Here is a 25,203-nt window from a genome sequence, read left to right as displayed (position 1 = left end):
CTTTCTTATAATCCCTCTTCTGCAATGCATTAAACATTTAATACTGGCCTGGCAAACTGTTATGACCCCAATGGCGAGGGTCTCAGAGGAACGTGGAAGTCTGCAGAATACAAAAATCCAGCTCATAGGGCAGTGGTAACTGGGTTGACCATATATCTACTCCTAACGCCAACACTAGAAGTAGCCGGGGATCATTCCTACGTTGATTCTAGATGACACGCGCCAGCCGGAGATTCTAGCTACCCCTAGTAGAGGAAAACAAAGACCTTTCTTGCCTCCAGAGAAGGGGACCCCAAAGCTGGATAGAAGCCCCCCACAAATAATGACGGTGAGGTAAGAGGAAATGACAAACACAGAAATGAACCAGGTTTAGCACAGAGAGGCCCGCTTACTGATAGCAGAATAAAGAAAGGTAACTTATATGGTCAACAAAAACCCTATCAAAATCCACACTGGAAATTCAAGAACCCCCGAACCGTCTAACGGTCCGGGGGGAGAACACCAGTCCCCTAGAGCTTCCAGCAAAGGTCAGGATATAGATTTGGAACAAGCTGGACAAAAATACAAAACCAAAACAAATAGCAAAAAGCAAAAGGCAGACTTAGCTGATATAACTGGAACCAGGATCAGTAGACAAGAGCACAGCAGACTAGCTCTGATAACTACGTTGCCAGGCATTGAACTGAAGGTCCAGGGAGCTTATATAGCAACACCCCTAACTAACGACCCAGGTGCGGATAAAAGGAATGACAGAAAAACCAGAGTCAAAAAACTAGTAACCACTAGAGGGAGCAAAAAGCAAATTCACAACAGCTATGTGTTGTAGTCCTTCCCTGCTGTGCTTACGGAAAGTACCCCACAACTGTTGTGTCTGTTTCTTAAGTCAACAACTCGATTAGATGATGTTCTGCTAATCCTCCGACCCTCCCGATGTTCTGGTTGAAACGGCACCTGTATGACGGGTAGGCTCGGAGCTCTTCCGGGACCCTAGAGACGCCCCTCTCCACAAGTTGCCCCCCAAGACTGCATAGGTGATTAAATGTGAGACAGCCCGCCTGAGACTGACTGTCCTGCCGTAGGTTTGAAGTATTGCTTGAAGCTAAATGTCTGTATACTTCCTCTGCGTTCCGGCCACCGGCTACACGCCTCAGTAGGATGTTGCCTCGATCTCCCGGCACGACCCCTACTGGAATTCTCCTATTTGCTTCGATCTCGTTTCTCACTCAGCACAATATATCTCTCTTCTAGTCCTTCCTTAGGGCACCGCCGCTTCTCAGTGCAGGCACGGTCCCGTTACTTTCTTTCCTGTAGCCAGGTCTCCATCAGGGTCCCAAACCTGACAGAGGCCCTACCGAATCCTCTCCCGCAACACCCTCTGCCACAAGGTGTTGCCTGGTTCATATCCAGTCAGCTTTCTCTCTTAACTTCCTGCCTGACCCCCAGTTTACCCACAATGGTGGGGAGTGGCCTAGTGAATAGAACCCTTAGCTCCCCCTGGTGGCCCGGCTGTGAAATGTATTGGTGTCTGTGATACCTGGTCAGATGAACTCCTTCAGTGCCATCAGACGTACCATAGCTCCCCTTAGCGGCGGAGCCACAGTACTGCAACGACCAGGACTCTGGGGCGCTGCACTGGCGCCAGCTATCTGCCCATCTCTAGGTGAGCTGTGACATCACCTATTGTGAATGATGGATCCTGTGTTATCTACTGTATATAGAGGTGTTATCAGTCATTGTACAGGAGGAGGAGGTGAGCTGTGACATGGTGGGTGGTGGATCCTATAATATCAGCTGTATATATAGAGGTGTTATCAGTCATTGTACAGGAGGAGGAGGTGAGCTGTGACATCACCTATTGTGAATGATGGATCCTGTGTTATCTACTGTATATAGAGGTGTTATCAGTCATTGTACAGGAGGAGGAGGTGAGCTGTGATATCACCTATTGTGAATGGTGGATCCTATGTTATCTATTGTATATAGAGGTGTTATCAGTCATTGTACAGGAGGAGGAGGTGAGCTGTGACATCACCTATTGTGAGTGGTGGATCCTGTGTTATCTACTGTATATAGAGGTGTTATCAGTTATTGTACAGGAGGAGGTGAGCTGTGACATCACCTATTGTGAATGGTGGATCCTGTGTTATCTGTTATGACCCCAATGGCAGAGGGTCTCAGGAATAATGCTAAGTCTGTAAATACAGAAAACCAGCTCATAGGGCAGTGGTAACTGGGCTGACCATATAACTAATCCTAGCACCACAAATACCAGCAGCCGGGGAACGTTCCTACGTTGATCCTAGACGTCTCGCGCCAGCCGGAGAACTAACTAACCCTAGAAGGGAAAAGAAAGACCTTTCTTGCCTCCAGAGGAAATACCCCAAAAGTTGGATAGAAGCCCCCCACAAATAATAACGGTGAGGTAAGAGGAAAAGACAAACATAAGAATGAGCTAGGTATTTAGCAAAGAGAGGCCCACTAGCTAATAGCAGAATATAGAAAGATAACTTATATGGTCAGCAAAAAATCCTATCAAAAATATCCACACTGGAAATTCAAGAACCCCCGGACCGTCTAACGGCCCGGGGGGAGAACACCAGCCCCCTAGAGCTTCCAGCAAGGTCAGGAATCACATTTAGTACAAGCTGGACAAAAAATGAGAGCAAACAAATAACCCAAAAAACAAAGAAGCAGGACTTAGCTTAATTTTGCACGAACCAGGGCCAGCAGATAGGAGCAAACAGAATGTGTCTGATAACACCGATGCCAGGCACTGGACTAAGGTTCCAGGAGGTTTATATAGCAACACCCCTGAACTAACGACCCAGCTGGGTGCAAACTGAGGGAAGGAAATCCCAGAGTCATATCACTAGTAACCACAAGAGGGAGCCAAAAAGTCTAATTCACAACAGTTATCTACTGTATATAGAGGTGTTATCAGTCATTGTACAGGAGGAGGAGGTGAGCTGTGATATCATCTATTGTGAATGGTGGATCCTGTGTTATCTACTGTATATAGAGGTGTTATCAGTCATTGTACAGGAGGAGGTGAGCTGTGACATCACCTATTGTGAATGGTGGATCCTGTATTATCTACTGTATATAGAGGTGTTATCAGTCATTGTACAGGAAGAGGAGGTGAGCTGTGACATCTCCTATTGTGAATGGTGGATCCTGTATTATCTACTGTATATAGAGGTGTTATCAGTCATTGTACAGGAGGAGGAGGTGAGCTGGGACATCACCTATTGTGAATGATGGATCCTGTGTTATCTACTGTATATAGAGGTGTTATCAGTCATTGTACAGGAGGAGGTGAGCTGTGACATCACCTATTGTGAATGGTGGATCCTGTGTTATCTACTGTATATAGAGGTGTTATCAGTCATTGTACAGGAGGAGGAGGTGAGCTGTGACATCCCCTATTGTGAATGGTGGATCCTGTGTTATCTACTGTATATAGAGGTGTTATCAGTCATTGTACAGGAGGAGGAGGTGAGCTGTGATATCACCTATTGTGAATGGTGGATCCTGTGTTATCTACTGTATATAGAGGTGTTATCAGTCATTGTACAGGAGGTGAGCTGTGACATCACCTATTGTGAATGGTGGATCCTGTATTATCTCCTGTATATAGAGGTGTTATCAGTCATTGTACAGGAGGAGGAGGAGGTGAGCTGTGATATCATCTATTGTGAATGGTGGATCCTGTGTTATCTACTGTATATAGAGGTGTTATCAGTCATTGTACAGGAAGAGGAGGTGAGCTGTGACATCTATTGTGAATGGTGGATCCTGTTATCTACTGTATATAGAGGTGTTATCAGTCATTGTACAGGAGGAGGAGGTGAGCTGTGAAATCACCTACTGGGAATGGTGCATGAGCAAAATTAAAATAACAAAATTTGCATAAATAAAAAAATAACATTTCACATAAAACCTTGGTTTTATAATAGGTGGTTTTATAATAGGTAGTTTTCTAATTTTCACCTCTTTAAATGCTGGTAAAATGCAGAATCCTAAAATCTTAATAGGAGATTAAAAAATACTCCTTGTTTCCAACTTTATTTAGAAAACCATGTGATTTTATTAATATTCCAAATAATTTTGTAGTCATGTATTTTATTTTTCTTTCCACAGATCGGTCTAAAACTTTTCAGGAAGTAGCTGAACAATTGGACCTGAAAAAACACATGAAAGCAAAGTTGACGTTGGGAGAAGTCCTCAGTATCGGAACTGACCATCTTCTCATTGATCAACCCCAAAATATTGCAGACATCCCCTGGCATTATTTAACAAAAGTTATTGGACTGAACAGAACAGCAAGAAATATTCAACTCCAGAAACAGTCGTCTAAAGAAGATTCAGATGAAGAGGATGAACCGTTATTTTCCATGAATGAAGTAGAAGATCCTTCATGCAGCATCCATCCACTAGATGTTCTCTGCGCTCTCCTTCATTGTTCAGACCCATTTTTACAGCAAGAAATTGTAACAAAAATGTCTCTGTGCCAGTTTGCTGTTCCACTTTTGCTTCCCTCTGGTTATGGTCCGGACTGTACCTTCATGCTTTGGGCAATGAGAGATATTGTGAAGAAATGGAGACCTCAGGTATTAGTAGACAGTAAAGGGTTCAAAGAAGACAACGTGGTGAACATTGAGATGCCGATCTTCTCTTTCGTCAGGCTGGGGCCAAATAAGTTATCAAAATCAAAAACATTAAACCAAGTTCTTAACCCAGCTCAACAACATCATGAGTTCTTCATACACGACAACATGGAAGGAGGGAACATTGAGAGGAAGATATCTGACGGGCTGGTGGAAATGTCCTGGTACTTTCCTAATGGGAAATCTGATGTCTTCCCGGAGCCGATTGCTGTGGCCAATCTACGTGGAGACCTGGAGTCCAACTGGGAACAGTTCACCTTTCTCACTCGGATCTCATCGGCCACCTTTATATTCATTGAGAGTATGTGTCAGAGACAATTCAGGTTATTATCCTCCTTCATTCCATCTAACACCAAATTTTATTTCATTGTCACTCCAGGACCTGGTAAATACATCAGCTCAGAGACACAGAAACTTTTAAAAACTCTAATGGTAAATTTAAAACTGTATAAAAAGCAATTTATAGAGAAGAGAAGCAAGGCAAATGATGCAGAATATGTTAGAAATATTCAGAACAGCATTGAGCAATTCTTAAAGGAACCTCATAAGGAATCGTCCCTAGAAAATCTAAAGACAGAAAGATACAGACTTCATATTGACGTAGATGAAGGCTCACCAGAATGTCAAAAAGCGAGGGCATGCGCGCTAAACATTACTTCTGTCATAGAAAACGTGGAAACATACAAGAAGATGGCTCTGAAGCTACAGGGGGATCTCTGGAAGAAGTTGTCTAAGATAGAAAAAGAACTTTGCAGGATGACGAACCTCGAGGGGAAGGACGTGCAACAGTATCAGTCTGAGCTCACAGAGAAACGCATCTCTCTACACAAAGAACAGAATGGTCACGATCTCTCTGAGGGTATAATGCTGTTTATTACTGCAATCACACATTTATCTCGGGATGAGCGACAATATTTCCTGAAATGGATGAGAATGGAGCTAGAGTCAATATCTAGAAGAAACGTGTCAGTGTTGCAAGCTGAATACAAGGAAAAATGTAGCAATAAGTCAAATAATTCAGAGGAACTCAAACAAATAGACCAAAAAATCTCTGATAGTTCTTTGGGAATTGAACATTTCCTCCGTGAGTTGGGGCAGTTTTATGAGGCTGAATGTTCCATGTTAAAACAAAGATTACTCCCTGAAAACAGAATACAGTTTTCTGAATTGCCAGAAATAGCTTCTTCTCTTTTTCTGGATGGGTTCCCATTAGAGTTAATTGATGGAGATGCCTCCAACATTCCCTTACAGTGGATAACTGATGTCCTGACCGAGCTGGATAAGAAGACTGGAGGACAATGCAGGATGAGGGTGATCACTGTGCTGGGAGTGCAGAGTACGGGGAAGTCCACCCTCCTGAACACCATGTTTGGTCTACAGTTCCCTGTGGCCAGTGGTCGATGCACACGAGGAGCCTTCATGACTCTGATTAAAGTAACAGAGAACTTCAAGGAAGAACTAGGCTGTGAATTTATTCTTGTGATTGACACTGAAGGGTTGAAAGCTCCTGAATTGGCTTCATTGGAAAACAGTTATGAACATGACAATGAATTGGCCACATTGGTGGTTGGGTTGAGTGATGTCACCATAGTCAACATGGCCATGGAGAATACCACAGAGATGAAAGACATTTTGCAGATGGTTGTCCATGCTTTTCTTAGGATGAAGGAGATTGGGAAAAAACCTAATTGCCAGTTTGTCCATCAGAACGTGAGTGATGTGTCCGCCCATGAGAAGAACATGAGAGACAGAAAAAAACTACTAGAACAATTAGATGAAATGACCAAAGTCGCTGCTACAATGGAAAAGAAAGTTGGAATCACACGTTTTGGTGATGTGATGGACTATGACATTGAGAGGAACAGCTGGTACATCCCAGGGTTATGGCAAGGGGTTCCTCCAATGGCTCCCGTAAACTTTGGTTACAGCGAAAATGTTCATAAGTTTAAGCAGGACTTATTTACATTTATGAAAACCCAAAATGTTCCTTGCAATATCCAAGACTTTATTAAATGGGTGGAAAGTTTGTGGAATGCTGTAAAATTTGAGAAATTCATCTTTAGTTTTAGAAACAGTCTGGTAGCAGAAGCGTATGGCAAATTGAATATGCAGTTCTCTCTGTGGGAATGGGAGTTCCACAAAAAAGTTTACAAATGGATAAATATGACAGAAAATAACATAAAAAATCAGATGGTGGAAAGTTTGGATAAAGAAACTAATGACCAGTACATGTGTGATCTTCAGCAACTTCTCTTTGAGGAGGAAAATAAGATGTTGCAACAACTAGAAAACTACTTCGAGAATAAAACAGAGAACGTTCATCTACTAGAGCGATATCGAGAAGATTTTAGAATAAGCGTAAAATTCCTAAAAAAGGAGCTTGAAAGAAAGGCCATCAGCAAGTATGAGAAAGCTGTCTCCCTCCAGAAAGGAAAGTTTGAGGTTCAGAGTATCCAGAGTAAGTATCAACAGCAAATAGAAGAGAGAATTACAGAACTTTTGGAAGACAGAAGACGCAAGAAACATAAAATGACTGATAAAGGAATAGAGCAAGCATTCGAGACGATGTGGGAAGAAACGTTGTCAAGTCTCCAGATTGGAAGCATTAAACAACGTAATATAGGTCAAGCAATGTTACCGCTCGTGAGAGAGGACCTGAGCAGCAAAGGATCTGCGATAAACCAAAAGTTAGTAGAAATCACATTATTGTCATATGAACAATGCAATTTTCAATTGGAAGAAAAACATTTAGATAAATCTTTGTTATCTCGTTTTAAATACTTTTTTTCTAATGATCCATATTTTGAGCAGGAAGAATTTGCCACCTCGCTGATAGATACGTGTGACATCTACATCACAGAGAGGTGGAGCAGTGATGAGGACTATGATGACACTTACTGCAAGGACCTTCTCAAAAGCATCAATGAGCGGCTTAGAAGTAAAGATGCTAAAAAACTGCACTTCTCATCACAGTTTGATTTGGATATTAAACTCTACATCTTTGGAAAAGCAGCTGCAATATTCCAGGAGATGCACAATAGGTTTGTCCAGAAGAACAACCCAAGGAATTGTCTTATTGAACTAAAACCTCAGTATTTCTCAACATTTTTTAATATTTACAAAGAAAAAGATGAAAGTCAGAGCAGAGCAAAAAAATTCTGTGACCAATGTCTCAAACCAGCCATTATCCAGTATGTTTTCAGTCATCTCGGAGAAAGAATAATAGATGACATCTTAGAAAGTTCTGACAGTAAGATATTCAGCACTAGGACCTTTTTCCAGTACACTATACTGGAGAACTTGCTGGTAGAAATGTCTTTCCAGAAATATGTGAAATATCTGAATTCATACAAGAAATTTTCCAGGCAGTGGATAGAAAATTACATCTCAGAGAAATACAACAAAACCGGGTGTTTGGAAGAATTCCATGAAAATATTCTGAGCTCCATTTGTGAGAAAATCCAAAATGTTCTCCGGGATGAAACTTCTCTAACACAAACGACCATTTCAGAATTTTTCAAAAATCTCTGTGATAATTTGCAGACAGAATTAGTGATTCCACAGAAAGAGCTAAAAGTGATCATTTTTGGTAACACGGCAGACGTGGGGCAGTTTTCCTCCGATATTCAGTCCTTCCTTACAGAAACAAAGGAGCAAATCTTATCTGAGTTGAAGTCTATGAGTTTGGAGTCTGTTCTTTCCAGAGTCACATTGAAGCCTAAAGATGAATTATTGAAGAAAGTGGTTGGATGTGGACATCAGTGTCCGTTCTGTAAAGCCCCCTGTGAGGCCGGAGGAGCCGACCATAGAGAGCACTTTGCTTCTCTCCATATACCCAAAGGGCTTGGGAGATATAGGTGGTCCAATAATGAAAAACTGGTCCTGGATATATGCACCACTGCTGTTGTATCTGAAACTACATTTAGAAATTCAGACACGTCTGGTGAATATCACCCATACAAAGAGTATCGCAGGTACTATCCAGACTGGGCCATCCAACCAGACCCCAGCATCGAGTCCTCAGATTACTGGAAATTCATCTTTGCCCAGTACAATAAAGAGTTTGCTGCTGAGTATAATGCAAGACCGGCTGATCTGCCATCTATCTGGACAAAAATAACCAAAGAACAGGCTCTGCTCAGCTTAAAGAAATGATTCATTGTCACCTGAGACATCGATGACTTTTCTACAACACGTCATAATTTACTTTGCCACCTTATTGATTCTATATTTCAACATTGTATTCATTTTTGGAACCTACGATTTTCATGATTAAATTCTCATATCAATGATACAATTGCTATTACCAAAGATTATGGGATGTACTGGAATAAATCGTCCTTACCATTAGCTGGGCTTGGCTCATTAGATAAAATGGCTTTATAACTGATTTCTTGTAATCCTTTATGACTTGGGGCCCTCTGACTGCTTGTGGCCCCATATTGATATACTCAGCTCTTTCCTGAAGCCAAACAGCAGTAATGTAATGTCGTCACAGATCTGCTAATAGTAATAAATGAAACTCCGCATAGAGTTTTGTGCTTGGAGACATCTCCATATATCTCCAGCTCTTACATCACTCGGTGGGTGTGTGGACTTATCTATTGGGAAGGTCTTTTTCTTATTAATTAATGTGATTTTTATAGTCTAGCATTTTACTTGTTTATTACTAGTTTCAATAAGTTTTCACCAAGTTTTGTAGTACTGGTATTGTGACATATATTTTAATATGATCTGATTAAACTGATTGAATGTTGACAGGGGACTGCATGGGCTTCACAAATGACCCGTATAATTGTAGTATCAACTTGTGTCTTGTTACATCAATTTTATTTTACCAATGATACCAATAAAGAATATACTCAATAAAATCATTCCATAAGGTCACTGCCTGTACTGTGTTTATTCCATTGCCCATGTGCAAATCCTATGTTGGATGTCTTTTATGGGATGCCACACTCATGTGTATTAAAAGTACATTTGCTCAAAAACATTTCTCAGATCCCAATACATGACTTAAATGTTCCTGAGCATCTTTTCGTCATTTCCATCTGTGATGTCCCACGATGCTGTGTAATTGCTGTAATGCTGCTGTAATAACCTGATTTCTTTGTTAAACTTGTTCCTGCAATCTCCCTGTAGTCGGGATCAGATGTAGGCAGGATCACATGTAGGCAGGATCACATGTAGTCAGGCTGAGATGCAGTCAGGCTCAGATGCAGTCAGGCTCAGATGTAAGTAAATGAAAGAAAAAAAGTCAGCTCCCCGTTCCTATCAAGGCGCACGGAACTCCGTCCTGATGAGACGTGATTGCAAGAGAAAAAGGCAAGATGTTCCAGCTCCTTCTTGATAAAAAAAAAACAAAACCTTAATCCAGAAATTTAAAATGCAGAAATACAAACAAGCTCCTTGGACAACACCATAACCCAAGGGAGTATAGCGACGCGTTTCGACTGTGCTGTGGTCTTTGTCAAAGCTAAACTACCTTGGACCCAATAAGAATAAAAAGGATCCTAATGTCAATCAGGTTTCAAGATTTTGTCACGTGATTGAAGGTCCTGTTACATATAAAAACATTAGTAAGTTGAAGAAAAATTTATCGACAAAATAACATATGCATACATAATGTCAAAATTGAATACAAATTAAAGACATACTTTATGTCATGTTTTACTTAATAATGAAACATAATTTCATTTCTCCTGTTTAATCCGTCGGGAAATCTGGTTCCCAGATTAAAGATCCAGTATGCTTCTCGAGTAAGTAAGACTCTGCCAATATCACCGCCCCGGAGCGTTTTTAAAAAAAATTCTTTCTAAACCCGTGATTCTTAATGAATTAATGTTACGTGAATGATGATCTATAAAGTGTTTGGCTGCAGACGATATATTCCGATTGTTGTTCCTGATATTGGAAATATCATATAGCTGTTCCGTGATACGGGTTTTTAATTTCCTGATAGTGCAACCTACATAGGCTTTATTACATGTAATGCAATCAATTTTATATACTACAAATCGAGTATTGCAATTAATAAAATCTTGAATGCTAAATGTGTTGGTATTGTCGTGATTATTAAATGTTTTAGTTATAACCATTTGTTTGCTCGTAGTGTAATTTGATGTACCACATTTATAATTTCCTTTGCATTCTAACCATGTTCTTTGTTTTTTATTGGAAATAAACATGCTGGGGGATAAAATATTACCAAGCGTGGGTGCCCTTCTTGCTACAATGTTGCAACCATTCTGTAGGACCTTTGTCAACATAGGATCTTTATATAAAATGGGAATAGATTTATTAGTGATGGTTTTAATTGCATAAAATTGAGGACTATATTGTAAACATACAAATGGTTTGTTTGAAAATTCATTCTTTCTCCTATATTTATTGTGACATACTCGAGATGAAATGAGATCTTGCTGGTCTTTAATGGAAACCATATTAAGCGCTCTATTCAGCATCCAATTAGGACATCCTCTTTCATGGAAGTTTTTACAAGAGTTTTTTAGATCATCATTAAGATCATTATTATTATTGCAATTGCATTTTAATCTCGTGAATTCTTTTCAAAGAATTTTATTAACATTTTCAATGTAATATACAAGGTAAATTAGGAAAGAATTAAATTAGGAAGGGAAAAACAAAAGAGGGGGGGAATAGGGGAAAGAAGAAATAGAGGAAACTTTAAATTATTCTAAATCTGAACATTTCCAACCATAAAGTAGCTTTTCAAAAAATTACAAATAAAAATAATTGTAAAAACATTCAAGGGAATAATTCTGACCATCTATGCCGCTTTAAAAAAAAAAAATAAAAAAATAAAAATTATCAGAACAGGAATTAAGCTGTGCTAGTTTAAATTCGAATGACTTATGTAATTTCATTCTTTGTATTATATCCTTCAAAGAAGGGATGTCAGGGCCTTTCCATTTAAAAGGGATAAAAAATTTTGTAACCAAAAGTAGGTGGATTATGATTTCTCTTTGAGAAGAGACAATCAGATCTGTCAAGTGATAGAAGTACCAATTGAGGACTGAGGTTAAAATCGTTTGTTTTTAGAATTTGATTAATAAGGAAAGAAATTATTTTCCAAAGAGGTCTAATTTTTGGACAATTCCAGAAAATATGGATTAGGTTTCCATAATGACCGCAACCTCTCCAACAGGAAGATGAGGAGTTGGAATTTTATCAATGCCAATCTTGATGGTGTATAATACCATCTTGTGATTGTTTTATAATAAGTTTCTTGTAACGAAAACGAGGTAGTTGACGAGTAGGTTACGTCTAATGCTTTTTCCCATTCTTCTTTTTCTATTGAGATATGAAGAGCAGATTCCCATTTTTTCATTTATGGGATTTCTAAGAATTCATGATCATTGTTTAGCCAATTATAAATATATTTGAAGCTCCAAAAAATGTTGTGCCCAATATTTGTTAAAAGGATTAATGGAGGCTTCTGTGAATGTCGGATGGATGTGAAAGGTGATTGTTAGCATAAACCTTTGCTTTTGGATAACCTTTGCATAATTTTTCTTCCTTTTGATCGTGAATATTATTTACACCACACGGGAGTGGCAATGGGAGCTAAATTTTCACCTTCTTTAGCCAGTTTGGTTATGGCTATGTGGGAATATTATTTTCTTTTTGCACCCACCAATCAGTTTTCTTCTTTTATTTTTTGGTATGGCAGATATATCTCCTTTCTGTATAATTAATGTATCGTTGATGTATCTACCATAGAAGCTTTTGTTAATCACATTAACAATAATGAATACAATTTAAAATTTACATATGTTCATGAAAAATCTAAAATTTCCTTTTGGGATTTGGAATTAACGGGTGTCCCCGGTCATTTAATTTCAACTAGGACCTTTTCAAAACCAATGACAGGAAATACAATGTTGCACGCTCACAGCAGTCATCCAAGACATACGGTGAAGTCTATTCCTGTTGGTGAATTCACGAGATTAAAACGCAATTGCAATAATAATAATGATCTTAATGATGATCTGAAAAAATCTTGCAAAAACTTCCATGAAAGAGGATATCCTAATTGGATGCTGAATAGAGCGCTTAATATGGTTTCCATTAACGACCAGCAAGATCTCATTTCATCTCGAGTATGTCACAATAAATATAGGAGAAAGAATGAATTTTCAAACAAACCATTTGTATGTTTACAATATAGTCCTCAATTTTATGCAATTAAAACCATCATTAATAAATCTATTCCCATTTTATATAAAGATCCTATGTTGACAAAGGTCCTACAGAATGGTTGCAACATTGTAGCAAGAAGGGCACCCACGCTTGGTAATATTTTATCCCCCAGCATGTTTATTTCCAATAAAAAACAAAGAACATGGTTAGAATGCAAAGGAAATTATAAATGTGGTACATCAAATTACACTACGAGCAAACAAATGGTTATAACTAAAACATTTAATAATCACGACAATACCAACACATTTAGCATTCAAGATTTTATTAATTGCAATACTCAATTTGTAGTATATAAAATTGATTGCATTACATGCAATAAAGCCTATGTAGGTTGCACTAAAAATTAAAAACCCGTATCATGGAACATCTATGATATTTCCAATATCAGGAACAACAATCGGAATATATCGTCTGCAGCCAAACACTTTATAGATCATCATTCACACAACGTTAGTTCATTAAGAATCACGGGTTTAGAAAGAATTAAATAAAAACGCTCCGGGGCGGTGATATTGGCAGAGTCTTACTTACTCGAGAAGCATACTGGATCTTTAATCTGGGAAACAGATTTCCCAACGGATTAAACAGGAGAAATGAAATTGTTTCATTATTAAGTAAAACATGACATAAAGTATTTCTTTAATTTGTATTCAATTTTTCCATTATGTATGCATATGTTATTTTGTCGATACATTTTTCTTCAACTTACCGTATTTTTCGGACTATAAGACGCACCGGACCATAAGGCGCACCCCAAATTTGGGGTGAAAATTGCAGAAAAAAAGATTTTTTATAAGATGGGGGTCCGTCTTATTGTCCGAATTTACAGTATCTTACCTGAGGGCTGGTGGTGGCAGAGCAGGGTCACAGGAGGCATGGTGTCGGCAGAGGTGGGGTGATGCGGTATGGCGTGCACCTGAGCAGGGTCCCTTCCTGCTTAGGTGGGCGACGCCACGGCCTGTTGTCCATGGGAGGGTGGCAGCAGTGGTTACCGACAGAGGTGCTGGGATGAGGAGGCACAGTGAGAGGTATGGCGTGAGAGGGGTCCCTTTCCCCGGTGAGGTGATGGAAGGATCTCATGGGCACATGGACTGGAGATGATGGAGGTAGTGGTGTACATTGTGAAGCGAGTATTCCACAGGAGCTCAGATGTCTGAGTCCTTGCCGCTTCCTGGCGCTCCTCAGCGCAATAATTATTTCAGAAGCCGGTAATAAGTGAGGAGCTCCGCTACCGAGACACAGCCGCCATGACCGAACACTGGGGGAAAAGCGCCTCTGTACTGCTGCGAGCCCTGCTGGAGGCGGAGAGCCGGCCGTGCCATGCGGTGCTGAGGAGCGCCGGGAAGCGGCAAGGACTCAGACATCTGAGCTCCTGTGGAATACTCGCTTCACAATGTACACCACTACCTCCATCATCTCCAGTCCATGTGCCCACGAGATCCTTCCTGAACCTTGCTGCACCCATCCTGGGAAGCAAAAGGATACAGGATACAGAGTCCAAAGTCCCGGTGAGGTGATGCAGCAGCCCGGTAATGCAGCAGAGCCGGGTGAATCCTGTTGATATCAGTGGGCGCGGCCATCTTCCTGAGGCCGCGCGTGCGCAGATGGAGCTCTCTGCTGCCCGGGGCTTCAGGAAAATGGCCGCCGCGATCCCCATCTGCGTACGCGCAGCATCCCGTGGCCATTTTCCTGAAGCCCCGGGCAGCAGAGCGCTCTATCTGCGCACACGTGGCCTCAGGAAGATGGCCGCGCCCACCGATAACAACAGGATTCACCCGACTCTGCTGCCTTACCGGGCTGCTGCATCACCTCACCGGGAAAAGGGACCCCGCTCACTGCGCCTCCTCATCTCCGCACCTCTGCTGCCACACCTCTGCCGCCGCACCTCTGCCACCGCACCTCTGCCGCCACGGTAAGCCTGCATTGCGACTATTAGACGCACCCCCCATTTCCCCCCCTTTTTTTGGGGGGGGAAAAAGTGCGTATTGTAGTCTGAAAAAATACGGTACTAATGTTTTTATATGTAACAGGACCTTCAATCACGTGACAAAATCTTGAAACCTGATTGGCATTAGGATCCTTTATATTCTTATTGGGTCCAAGGTAGTTTAGCTTTGACAAAGACCGCAGCACAGTCGAAACGCGTCGCTATACTCCCTTGGGTTATGGTGTTGTCCAAGGAGCTTGTTTGTATTTCTGCATTTTAAATTTCTGGATTAAAGTTTTTTTTTATCAAGAAGGAGCTGGAACATCTTGCCTTTTTCTCTAGGCTCAGATGTAGTCAGGATCAGATGTAGGCAGGATCAGATGTACTGTAGTTAGGATCAGATATAGTCAGGCTCAGATGTAGGCAGCCAACACTAGGTCACGGGTCCCACCACTGTGTCAGGGATCCCGGGGATGATGTTTATCGTCCCCACTACTCACACCAATTTGTCATGAACCGGGGTTGTTTGGTTGCCCCTGGTTAATTCTGAAGGGGAGTTATCTATCTCCCACTTCCCAGTTCCGGTTTGGAACTTGCAGCTCTCTGGCTTCCCCTTACCCTCAGGTCAGATTAGGTACTGCACCTAGGGTAATTAGTCGCCAGAAAGACTGCAGCGAAGGCAATATAACTACTCCCACACAGGCGGGAACAATAATTATCAACACCACCATCGCTGCAAAGATTCCCAATCGCACAGAACAAAGTATGCTACCACCAGCTCCGATTAACGGGACCGGAGCCAACCCAAATCAGTAGCGCAATTCACTTCAGAGGACACAGTTCGTTATAGAGCAGAAGAGACAAGCTTAGTAAAAATTATATATTTTACTCCGTAAAAGATAGGCAGTGTTTACAAAAATATTAAAAAGATGTTATAAAGGAGAAAATTCATATATACATTACAGATTACAAAATAAAATAAGGATTAAAATAGAAGATTACGCTCACATTTTGCTTAAGTCATTGCCGGCTAACCATGCTGGTTGAGGATCCAGATATCACAATGCATGACAAAGGGTCTTCGTGCATTAAGATCCCAGGCAAGAATGAAAGCCGGGATAAGTCCAGGAACCTATACCTCTGAGCTTGTGGCCTCACTAAAGGGCTGGATAATGATATGCACTGATCGGATAGTTCTTTACCTTATTCCAAAGTTTGAGACAAAAGAATTCCTAAGTGAGAAGGGAGGGACCACAAGTGGCTTTACAGGATTGGTCACCTGCAGTTTAAAGCCACACCCTGCTCACACACTAGGTTCATGTTACCCAGAGTCTCAGCTCCAGGCTTTGCCTTTGGGTGGAGGAATGCAGAGGGTGGGAGAAAGGGGGGTTGCAGCTGCATTGTGTGTGGAGCAAGCCATGTCCTTCTGAAACTAAACTCACAATATAATATGGTATTTGGTACCACCTCCTCCTGGATTTTATCAACTCTGTATAATAACTCCTGGTTGATCGCCATACGTGGGAATACCAACTCCACACCAGGTTGTTGAGCCACCACATTTACCTTGATTACTCTTTCCTGCTCCTGGGTCAAAGTGGGATTCTGGAGCTGAGCTGCCCCAAATGTACCAGGGCACCCTTCCAGCTTGGGGATCGATGAGGTCTCCTCGGCCTCTCTTACCAATACCTCTAGGGGAACCTATTGGGGTTACACTCTGTCCCTAGGTTGGCGACCCTTACGGCAAGTATCCCCAACTCGGGATCTTCAGGTTCCGTGCCCTGAATAACATTTACCATGGGAATGTTCATTTTATTTTTCCATAGAAACATGAAGAGGGACAAATCCCTTCCCAGGATAGCCCCATAAGGAAGGGTCTTCACTACCCCCACCACCTGTTTAATTTCCCGTAGGGCTTGGAAAATGAGACCTCCACTGTTGGGTATTCACAAAGTTCACCATGAATGTATACAACACCCACATTTTTCCCAGTGGGATCTAAGCCTGAAATTAATGATCCATGCACAAGTGTCACTAGGCTCCCTGATTCCAGGAGGGCCTCGGCCTGGTGTCCGTTGACGCATACCTGGCACAGATGCGGTTCACCCCCTGGGACGAACGGGTCCATGGTGAAAACGGCCTGGGCGTATGTAAGATAACAAGCAGGAACGCGGGATGCAGTGACGGGACGCAGGCAGAGCAAGGGTTAACAGGTTTATTTACAGAGGAATACTCGCAGGGAGGTAAAGGGTTAAATGGGAGACAAACAGTACATTAAATCAAAGGATATTCTTAAGGTGATGAACAATGGTTCAAAATAACGGCAGTCCAAGAGCACAGATGTCAGGAAGTCCTGAAACTGCAGCTCCTGCTGCGAACTCAATGGTGCCGACAACGGCTGGCGCCGTGTCCTTTTTAATGGGATCCAGCAAGCAAGCAATACCCCTTCTTCTGGTAACAGTGGTCGGTCTCCGATACGTTCCACTGCTCCTAGTCCATAGACTGTAGATGCCTACAAGGTTACGGGCCACGGTACTGTGTAAGCCCGACGTGTCTCCTGCACAACTCTACTGACAATCTCGGTCAAACGGGCCCAAAGTGGCTGACGGTAATGCCGGTCATGGTCTTGTACGAGCCCAATGTGGCTCGGCATGTGTTTACTAGCACAGTCAGGGTGCAAGTGTATGTATTGTCCCCGGTCACTCTTAAGGGACACGTGTGTAGTACTCGCGGACACGGGATGTTCTGCATCTTGCTTTCTGGTAGTCACTGGCACACCCTGCATGTTCCTATCCCCCTCTGTTCCCCACTGCTGGTGATGCGGAATGGCGGTCGCTGGCCTGCACAATGCTGGTGCTCCTCAGACGGAACACCTCTCTATGTGGCTGCTGCATGGCCGGCTCTGCTCTGTCCTGTGTGCACAACCCTGCTCTGTTCTGCACCTGGCTTCTCTCCTGGCAGCAGTCCCTCTGTGGCCGGTTGGACCCTGCCACAGTGCCTGTATTCAGTGGGGGAAGGGGCAGCTGAGCACATCACTCACCGTTCTGCTTGCTGCTCTCCATTCGCGCCAAAACCCCGTCCTTCATGTGCTTTTCCTTTTTATATCTTGGCTGCTGTGCGTGCTTCCTGCCTGTCTGTCCCCACCTCTCTGGGTCTGCAGGAAGGTCCCACCCACTCAGGGTTCCCTCAAGCCCCAGGGGAAGGTCTGCCTCCTCAAAGCTGTCCCCCTGGAACAAAGGATGCAGCCTTTCTAGTTCCGGACCCGGCATGCAGGTACCCGCGGTCCGGTCAACTTCCACGTACATCGACATACAGCGAGTATACCCTCAGTCCATGCGTTCAGATGTCAGTGAGCAGTTGGCCTTTTTCCAGGCTCCTGGGCTGGCGGGGCCTGTTATGACCTGGTGGTTACGGAGTAGCACTGAGATGACCTGGTGCGTAAAACCAATCATGGACAAGCTCCGAGGAGGTGGCAGCTCCACCGACAACAATCACAGTTATGACCTGGTGATTACGGAGCAGCACAGAAATGACCTGGTGGGTAAAATGTACAAGCTCTGAGGAGGTGGTAGCTTTACTGACCGCAATCCCTACTCCTAACACCAACACTAGAAATAGCCGTGGGACGTTCCTATCTCTGCCTAGACGCCTCGACACAGCCTAAGAACTAACTACCCCTGAAGATGGAAACTATCTCGCCTCAGAGAAACCCCCCCAAAAAAAGATAGCCCACCACAAATATTAACGGTGAGTGCAGAGGGAAATGACAAACTCAGAAATGAAAATAGATTTCAGCAAAGGAGGCCAACACTATCTAAATAGACAGAGATAGAAAAGTATACTGTGCGGTCAGTATAAAAACTAAAATCCACCCAGAGTTTACAAAAATAACCTCCACACTGACTTACGGTGTGGAGGGGCAAATCTGCACCCCAGAGCTTCCAACTAGCCTGAATATTTCATAATGACAAGCTGGACAAAAGAGACATAACTTAAACCTGAACAGAAGGTCAAAAGCAGGGATACACCCAAGAACTAGCAGAACTTATCTTAAGCTGAAATGGACTGGCCAACAGAGTACTTCCAGGAGAGGACTGAATCCAACAGGAAATCATTGACAGCTGGCATCGACTACAGACTAGAGCCCAGTTAAATAACAAGGCCAGGGAACCGATTAGTGAAGGCAGCTGCTAAGTTCCACTCGAAACCACCAGAGGGAGCCCAAGAGCAGAACTCCCAAAAATACCATTCATAGCCACAGGATGGAGCCCAAGAACGGAATTCACAACAGTACCCCCCCTTGAGGAGGGGTCACCGAACCCTCACCAGAGCCCCCAGGCCGATCGGGACGAGCCAAATGAAAAGCACGTACCAAATCAGCAGCATGAACATCGGAGGCAAAAACCCAAGAATTATCCTCCTGGCCATAACCCTTCCACTTGACCAGATACTGAAGTTTCCGCCTCGAAAGATGAGAATCCAAAATCTTCTCCACCACATATTCCAACTCCCCCTCAACCAACACCGGAGCAGGAGGGTCAACGGAGGGGACCATGGGCACCACGTACCTCCGCAACAAAGATCTATGGAACACATTATGAATGGAAAAAGAAGCTGGAAGGGCCAAACGAAAAGACACCGGATTGATAATTTCCGAAATCCTATAAGGACCAATAAAACGAGGCTTGAACTTAGGGGAAGAGACCTTCATAGGAACATGACGAGAAGACAACCAGACCAAATCCCCAACCCGAAGCCGGGGACCAACACACCGACGGCGGTTAGCAAAACGTTGAGCCTTTTGCTGAGACAATGTTAAATTGTCCACCACATGAGTCCAAATCCGCTGCAACCTGTCCACCACAGAATCTACCCCAGGACAGTCCGAAGGCTCAACCTGCCCTGAAGAAAAACGAGGATGAAAACCGAAGTTACAAAAAAAAGGCGAAACCAAGGTAGCCGAACTAGCCCGATTATTAAGGGCAAACTCGGCCAACGGCAAAAAGGTAACCCAATCATCCTGATCAGCAGACACAAAGCATCTCAAATAGGTTTCTAAGGTCTGATTGGTTCGCTCCGTCTGTCCATTTGTCTGAGGGTGAAATGCCGAAGAAAAAGACAAATTAATGACCATTCTAACACAAAAGGACCGCCAAAACCTAGAAACAAACTGGGTACCTCTATCAGACACAATATTCTCCGGAATACCATGCAAACGAACCACATGCTGAAAAAATAAAGGAACCAAATCAGAGGAGGAAGGCAACTTAGGCAAAGGTACCAAGTGGACCATTTTAGAAAATCTGTCACAAACCACCCAGATGACAGACATCTTCTGAGAAACAGGAAGATCAGAAATAAAATCCATGGAAATATGCGTCCAGGGCCTCTCCGGGATAGGCAAAGGCAAAAGCAACCCACTAGCACGAGAACAGCAGGGCTTAGCCCGGGCACAGGTCCCACAGGACTGCACGAAGGAACGCACATCCCGTGACAAAGAAGGCCACCAAAAGGACCTGGCAACCTAATCTCTGGTGCCAAAGATCCCAGGATGACCAGCCAATACAGAACAATGAATCTCAGAAATCACCTTACTAGTCCATATATCAGGAACAAACAATTTCCCTACAGGACAGCGGTTGGGTCTATCAGCCTGAAACTCCTGAAGCACCAGCCACAAATCAGGGGAGATAGCAGAAAGAATCACCCCCTCCTTGAGAATACCAGCCGGCTCAGGGACTCCCGGAGAATCAGGCAAAAAACTCCTAGACAGGGCATCAGCCTTCACATTCTTAGATCCCGGAAGATACGAGACCACAAAATCAAAACGGGAGAAAAACAAAGACCACCGAGCCTGTCTAGGATTCAACCGCTTGGCAGACTCTAGGTAAATCAAATTCTTATGATCGGTCAAGACCACAACACGATGCTTAGCTCCCTCAAGCCAATGTCGCCACTCCTCAAACGCCCACTTCATAGCCAACAACTCCCGATTGCCGACATCATAATTACGCTCAGCAGGCGAAAACTTTCTGGAGAAGAAAGCACACGGTTTCAACACAGAGCCATCAGAATTTCTCTGAGACAGAACAGCTCCTGCCCCAATCTCCGAAGCGTCAATCTCAACCTGAAAAGGGAGCGAAACATCTGGCTGACGCAACACAGAACAGACAGAAGTAAAACGACGCTTAAGCTCCTGAAAGGCCTCCACAGCCGTAGAGGACCAATTCACCACATCAGCACCTTTCTTGGTCAAATCGGTCAGAGGTTTAACCACAGTAGAAAAATTAGCAATGAAGCCGCGATAAAAATTAGCAAAGCCCAAAAATTTCTGGAGGCTCTTCACAGATGTGGGTTGAGTCCAATCATAAATAGCCTGGACCTTAACAGGGTCCATTTCAATAGCCGAGGGAGAAAAAATGAACCCCAGAAAAGAAACCTTCTGAACTCCAAAAAGGCACTTAGACCCCTTCACAAACAGTGCATTAGCACGAAGAATCTGAAACACCATCCTGACCTGCTTCACATGAGACTCCCAATCATCGGAAAAAAACAAAATATCATCCAAATATACAATCATGAATTTATCCAGATACTCCCGGAAAATATCATGCATAAAGGACTGAAACACAGATGGAGCATTAGAGAGCCCGAAAGGCATCACAAGATATTCAAAATGGCCTTCGGGCATATTAAATGCTGTTTTCCATTCATCACCCTGTTTGATGCGGACAAGATTATACGCCCCTCGAAGGTCAATCTTGGTAAACCAGCTAGCCCCCTTAATCCGAGCAAACAAATCAGAGAGCAAAGGCAAAGGGTACTGGAATTTGACAGTGATCTTATTGAGAAGGCGACAATCTATACAGGGCCTCAAGGAGTTATCCTTCTTGGCAACAAAAAAGAACCCCGCTCCCAACAGTGACGAAGACGGGCGAATATGCCCCTTCTCCAAGGACTCCTTTACATAACTCCGCATAGCGGCATGCTCTGGCACAGACAGATTGAAAAGTCGGCCCTTAGGGAACTTACAGCCAGGAATTAAATTAATAGCACAATCACAGTCCCTATGAGGAGGCAGGGGACTGGATTTGGGCTCCTCAAATATATCCTGGAAATCCGAAAAAAACTCAGGAACTTCAGAAGAAGGGGACGAGGAAATTGACATCAGAGGAATGTCACTATGTATCCCCTGACAACCCCAACTAGTCACAGACATAGATTTCCAATCCAGCACTGGATTATGTACCTGTAACCATGGAAACCCCAGCACAACCACATCATGCAAATTATGCTACACCAAAAAGCGAATATTTTCCTGATGTGCTGGAGCCATGTTCATGGTTAACTGTGTCCAGTACTGAGGTTTATTCTTGGCCAATGGCGTAGCATCAATCCCCCTCAAGGGAATATGGCTCTGCAAGGGCTCCAAGGAAAAACCACAGCGCTTGGCAAATTCTAGGTCCATTAAGTTCAGGCCAGCGCCAGAATCCACAAATGCCATTACAGAAAAGGACGACAATGAGCAAATCAGAGTAACAGACAAGAGAAATTTAGGCTGTACAGTACTGATGGTAACCGACCTAGCAACCCTCTTAGTACGCTTCGGGCAGTCAGAGATAGCATGAGTAGCGTCACCACAGTAAAAACACAGCCCATTCTGACGTCTGAACTCCTGCCGTTCTGCTCTCGTCAAAATCCTATCACATTGATAGGCTCAGAACTCTGCCCAGAGGACACCGCCATATGGTGCACCACCTTACGTTCACGTAGGCGTCGATCAATCTGAATGGCCAGAGACATTGATTCGTTCAAACCAGCAGGCGTGGGGAACCCCACCATAACATCTTTCAGGGTTTCAGAAAGACCCTTTCTGAAAATAGCTGCCAGGGCATCCTCATTCCATTTTGTAAGCATAGACCACTTTCTAAATTTCTGACAATATATTTCTACTGCTTCCTGACCCTGACCAAGAGCCAGCAAGATTTTTTCTGCCTGATCCACAGTATTAGCTTCGTCATAAAGCAGTCCAAGCGCTTGAAAAAATGAATCTACATTGAGCAATGCAGGATTCCCTGGCTCAAGCGAGAATGTCCAGTCCTGCGGGTCTCCGCGCAGCAGAGAAATAACAATCTTCACCTGCTGAATGGGGTCACCAGAGGAACGGGGTCTCAGAGCAAAAAACAATCTGCAATTATTTTTAAAGTTCAAAAACTTAGATCTATCCCCAGAAAACAAATCAGGGATAGGAATTCTAGGCTCAGAAACAGGAGTTTGAATAACATAATCTTGGATACTCTGTACCCTTGCAGCGAGATGATCAACACGCGCAGACAGACCCTGAACCTCCATATCAGCACCAAGCTCCTGAACCATCCAAAGATCAAGGGGAAAAAAAAGGACAAAACAGGCAACAAGGAAAAAAAAACAATGACTCAGAACTTTCTTTTCCCTCTTTTGAGATGCATTTAACACATTGTGGGCCAGCTGTACTGTTATGACCTGGTGGTTACGGAGTAGCACTGAGATGACCTGGTTGGTAAAATGTACAAGCTCTGAGGATGTGGTAGCTTTACTGACCGCAATCCCTACTCCTAACACCAACACTGGAAATAGCCGTGGGACGTTCCTATCTCTGCCTAGACACTAAACAAGACAAAAGATATGCACAACAATGGGATCAACCAAAAAAAATATATAAATTTTATTAATACAAAAAAAAAAAAAAAACACAGCAAGGTAGAACACATTTAAAAACATTTAAAAACCAAAAGCACATGGTCAATACACTATATGCAATACCCCCAGCAAGTGGAAAACAAATACCAACCAGCACCCATTAAATTGTAATATATCAAATAGATAGCATCCATATATCCTTATCCAATCAAAGCTGCCCATCTACTACCAGCTATACCCTACCTATAACCTACAGATTAGCCACACAATAGTGCTAGGGACCGGACACATATTTCATATCCCAAACATGTTTACCAAAATGATGCCACACCAGGACAAGTGCCACGAGGTAGTAGTAGGCATTACCCCCAAACCTGGGAGCAAAACATCCTAAAATCCAAGGTCCTAGGAATGGAACCCACAAAGATGGGCGCCAGGTAGAGATGCAGCAGACAAAATAAAGGTGCTCATGCTGGGGGAGTGAGAGCCCCACGCGTATCGACGCTATGATAGCGTCTTCATCAGGGGAGATACAGCCTAAGAACTAACTACCCCTGAAGATGGAAACTGAAAACTATCTCGCCTCAGAGAAACCCCCCCAAAAAAAGATAGCCCCAACAAATATTAACGGTGAGTGCAGAGGGAAATGACAAACTCAGAAATGAAAATAGATTTCAGCAAAGGAGGCCAACACTATCTAAATAGACAGAGATAGAAAAGTATACTGTGCGGTCAGTATAAAAACTAAAATCCACGCAGAGTTTACAAAAATAACCTCCACACCGACTTACGGTGTGGAGGGGCAAATCTGCACCCCAGAGCTTCCAACTAGCCTGAATATTTCATAATGACAAGCTGGACAAAAGAGACATAACTTAAACCTGAACAGAAGGTCAAAAGCAGGGATACACCCAAGAACTAGCAGAACTTATCTTAAGCTGAAATGGACTGGCCAACAGAGTACTTCCAGGAGAGGACTGAATCCAACAGGAAATCATTGACAGCTGGCATCGACTACAGACTAGAGCCCAGTTAAATAACAAGGCCAGGGAACCGATTAGTGAAGGCAGCTGCTAAGTTCCACTCGAAACCACCAGAGGGAGCCCAAGAGCAGAACTCCCAAAAATACCATTCATAGCCACAGGATGGAGCCCAAGAACGGAATTCACAACAGGGGCCCAACGCGACAGCCGAAGTGGAGCAGTGTCCCGTATAAAGTCCTGATTGGCTATATACTATCCCATATAGTCCAGAGTGCCCGGATCCCCTTGCCCCACCCAACACTGTATGGCTGCTGGCAGAGTCCTCACCAGCCGATCGACCAGCATCCTCTCTACCATCTGGAAAGGGGTTAAGGTCTCAGGCTGAAGCCATTTTTTTACTAGCTGCAGCAAATCATATGTCTAAAACCTGGGGGGTCGATTCTTCACAAAAGACCTCTGGAATATCCGTTGTTCACGTACACATGTGTTAACCGCCAGTCGGGCAAGGATCTCACCTTTCAGCTGCCCATAGTACAGGGCATCGTCCCGACTGAGGTCCAGGTAGGCTTTCTGGGCATCTCGCGTCAGGAAGTGGTCCACCACTTCAGCCCACAGGGAAAGCGGCTAGCTCTCCCGCTCTGCTGTGTGCTCAAACACTGTAAGGAAAGCCACCATGTCGTCCTCAGGACTCATCTTCCTCAATGCTGACCGGATTATGTAC

General features: G+C 43.3%; 1 protein-coding gene across 2 annotated transcripts in view; it reads left to right on the top strand.

Moving 5' to 3' along the window:
• The window catches only part of LOC143785157 (up-regulator of cell proliferation-like), a 99,501-nt gene extending 89,953 nt beyond the window's left edge, over window positions 1-9,548 (top strand). For both annotated transcript variants that reach the window (XM_077273848.1, XM_077273849.1), the window contains exon 3: window positions 4,141-9,548. In XM_077273848.1, coding sequence (XP_077129963.1) covers window positions 4,141-8,822 — 4,682 coding nt within the window. In that variant the 3' untranslated portion in view covers window positions 8,823-9,548. The remainder of the gene's footprint in view (window positions 1-4,140) is intronic.
• Window positions 9,549-25,203: the final 15,655 nt, after the last annotated feature.

The sequence above is a fragment of the Ranitomeya variabilis genome, chromosome 7 (assembly GCF_051348905.1).
Source record: "Ranitomeya variabilis isolate aRanVar5 chromosome 7, aRanVar5.hap1, whole genome shotgun sequence".
Classification (NCBI taxonomy): Eukaryota; Metazoa; Chordata; class Amphibia; order Anura; family Dendrobatidae; genus Ranitomeya; species Ranitomeya variabilis.
The sequence above is the reverse complement of the archived record's forward strand: the minus strand, read 5'-3'. Positions and strand labels throughout refer to the sequence as shown.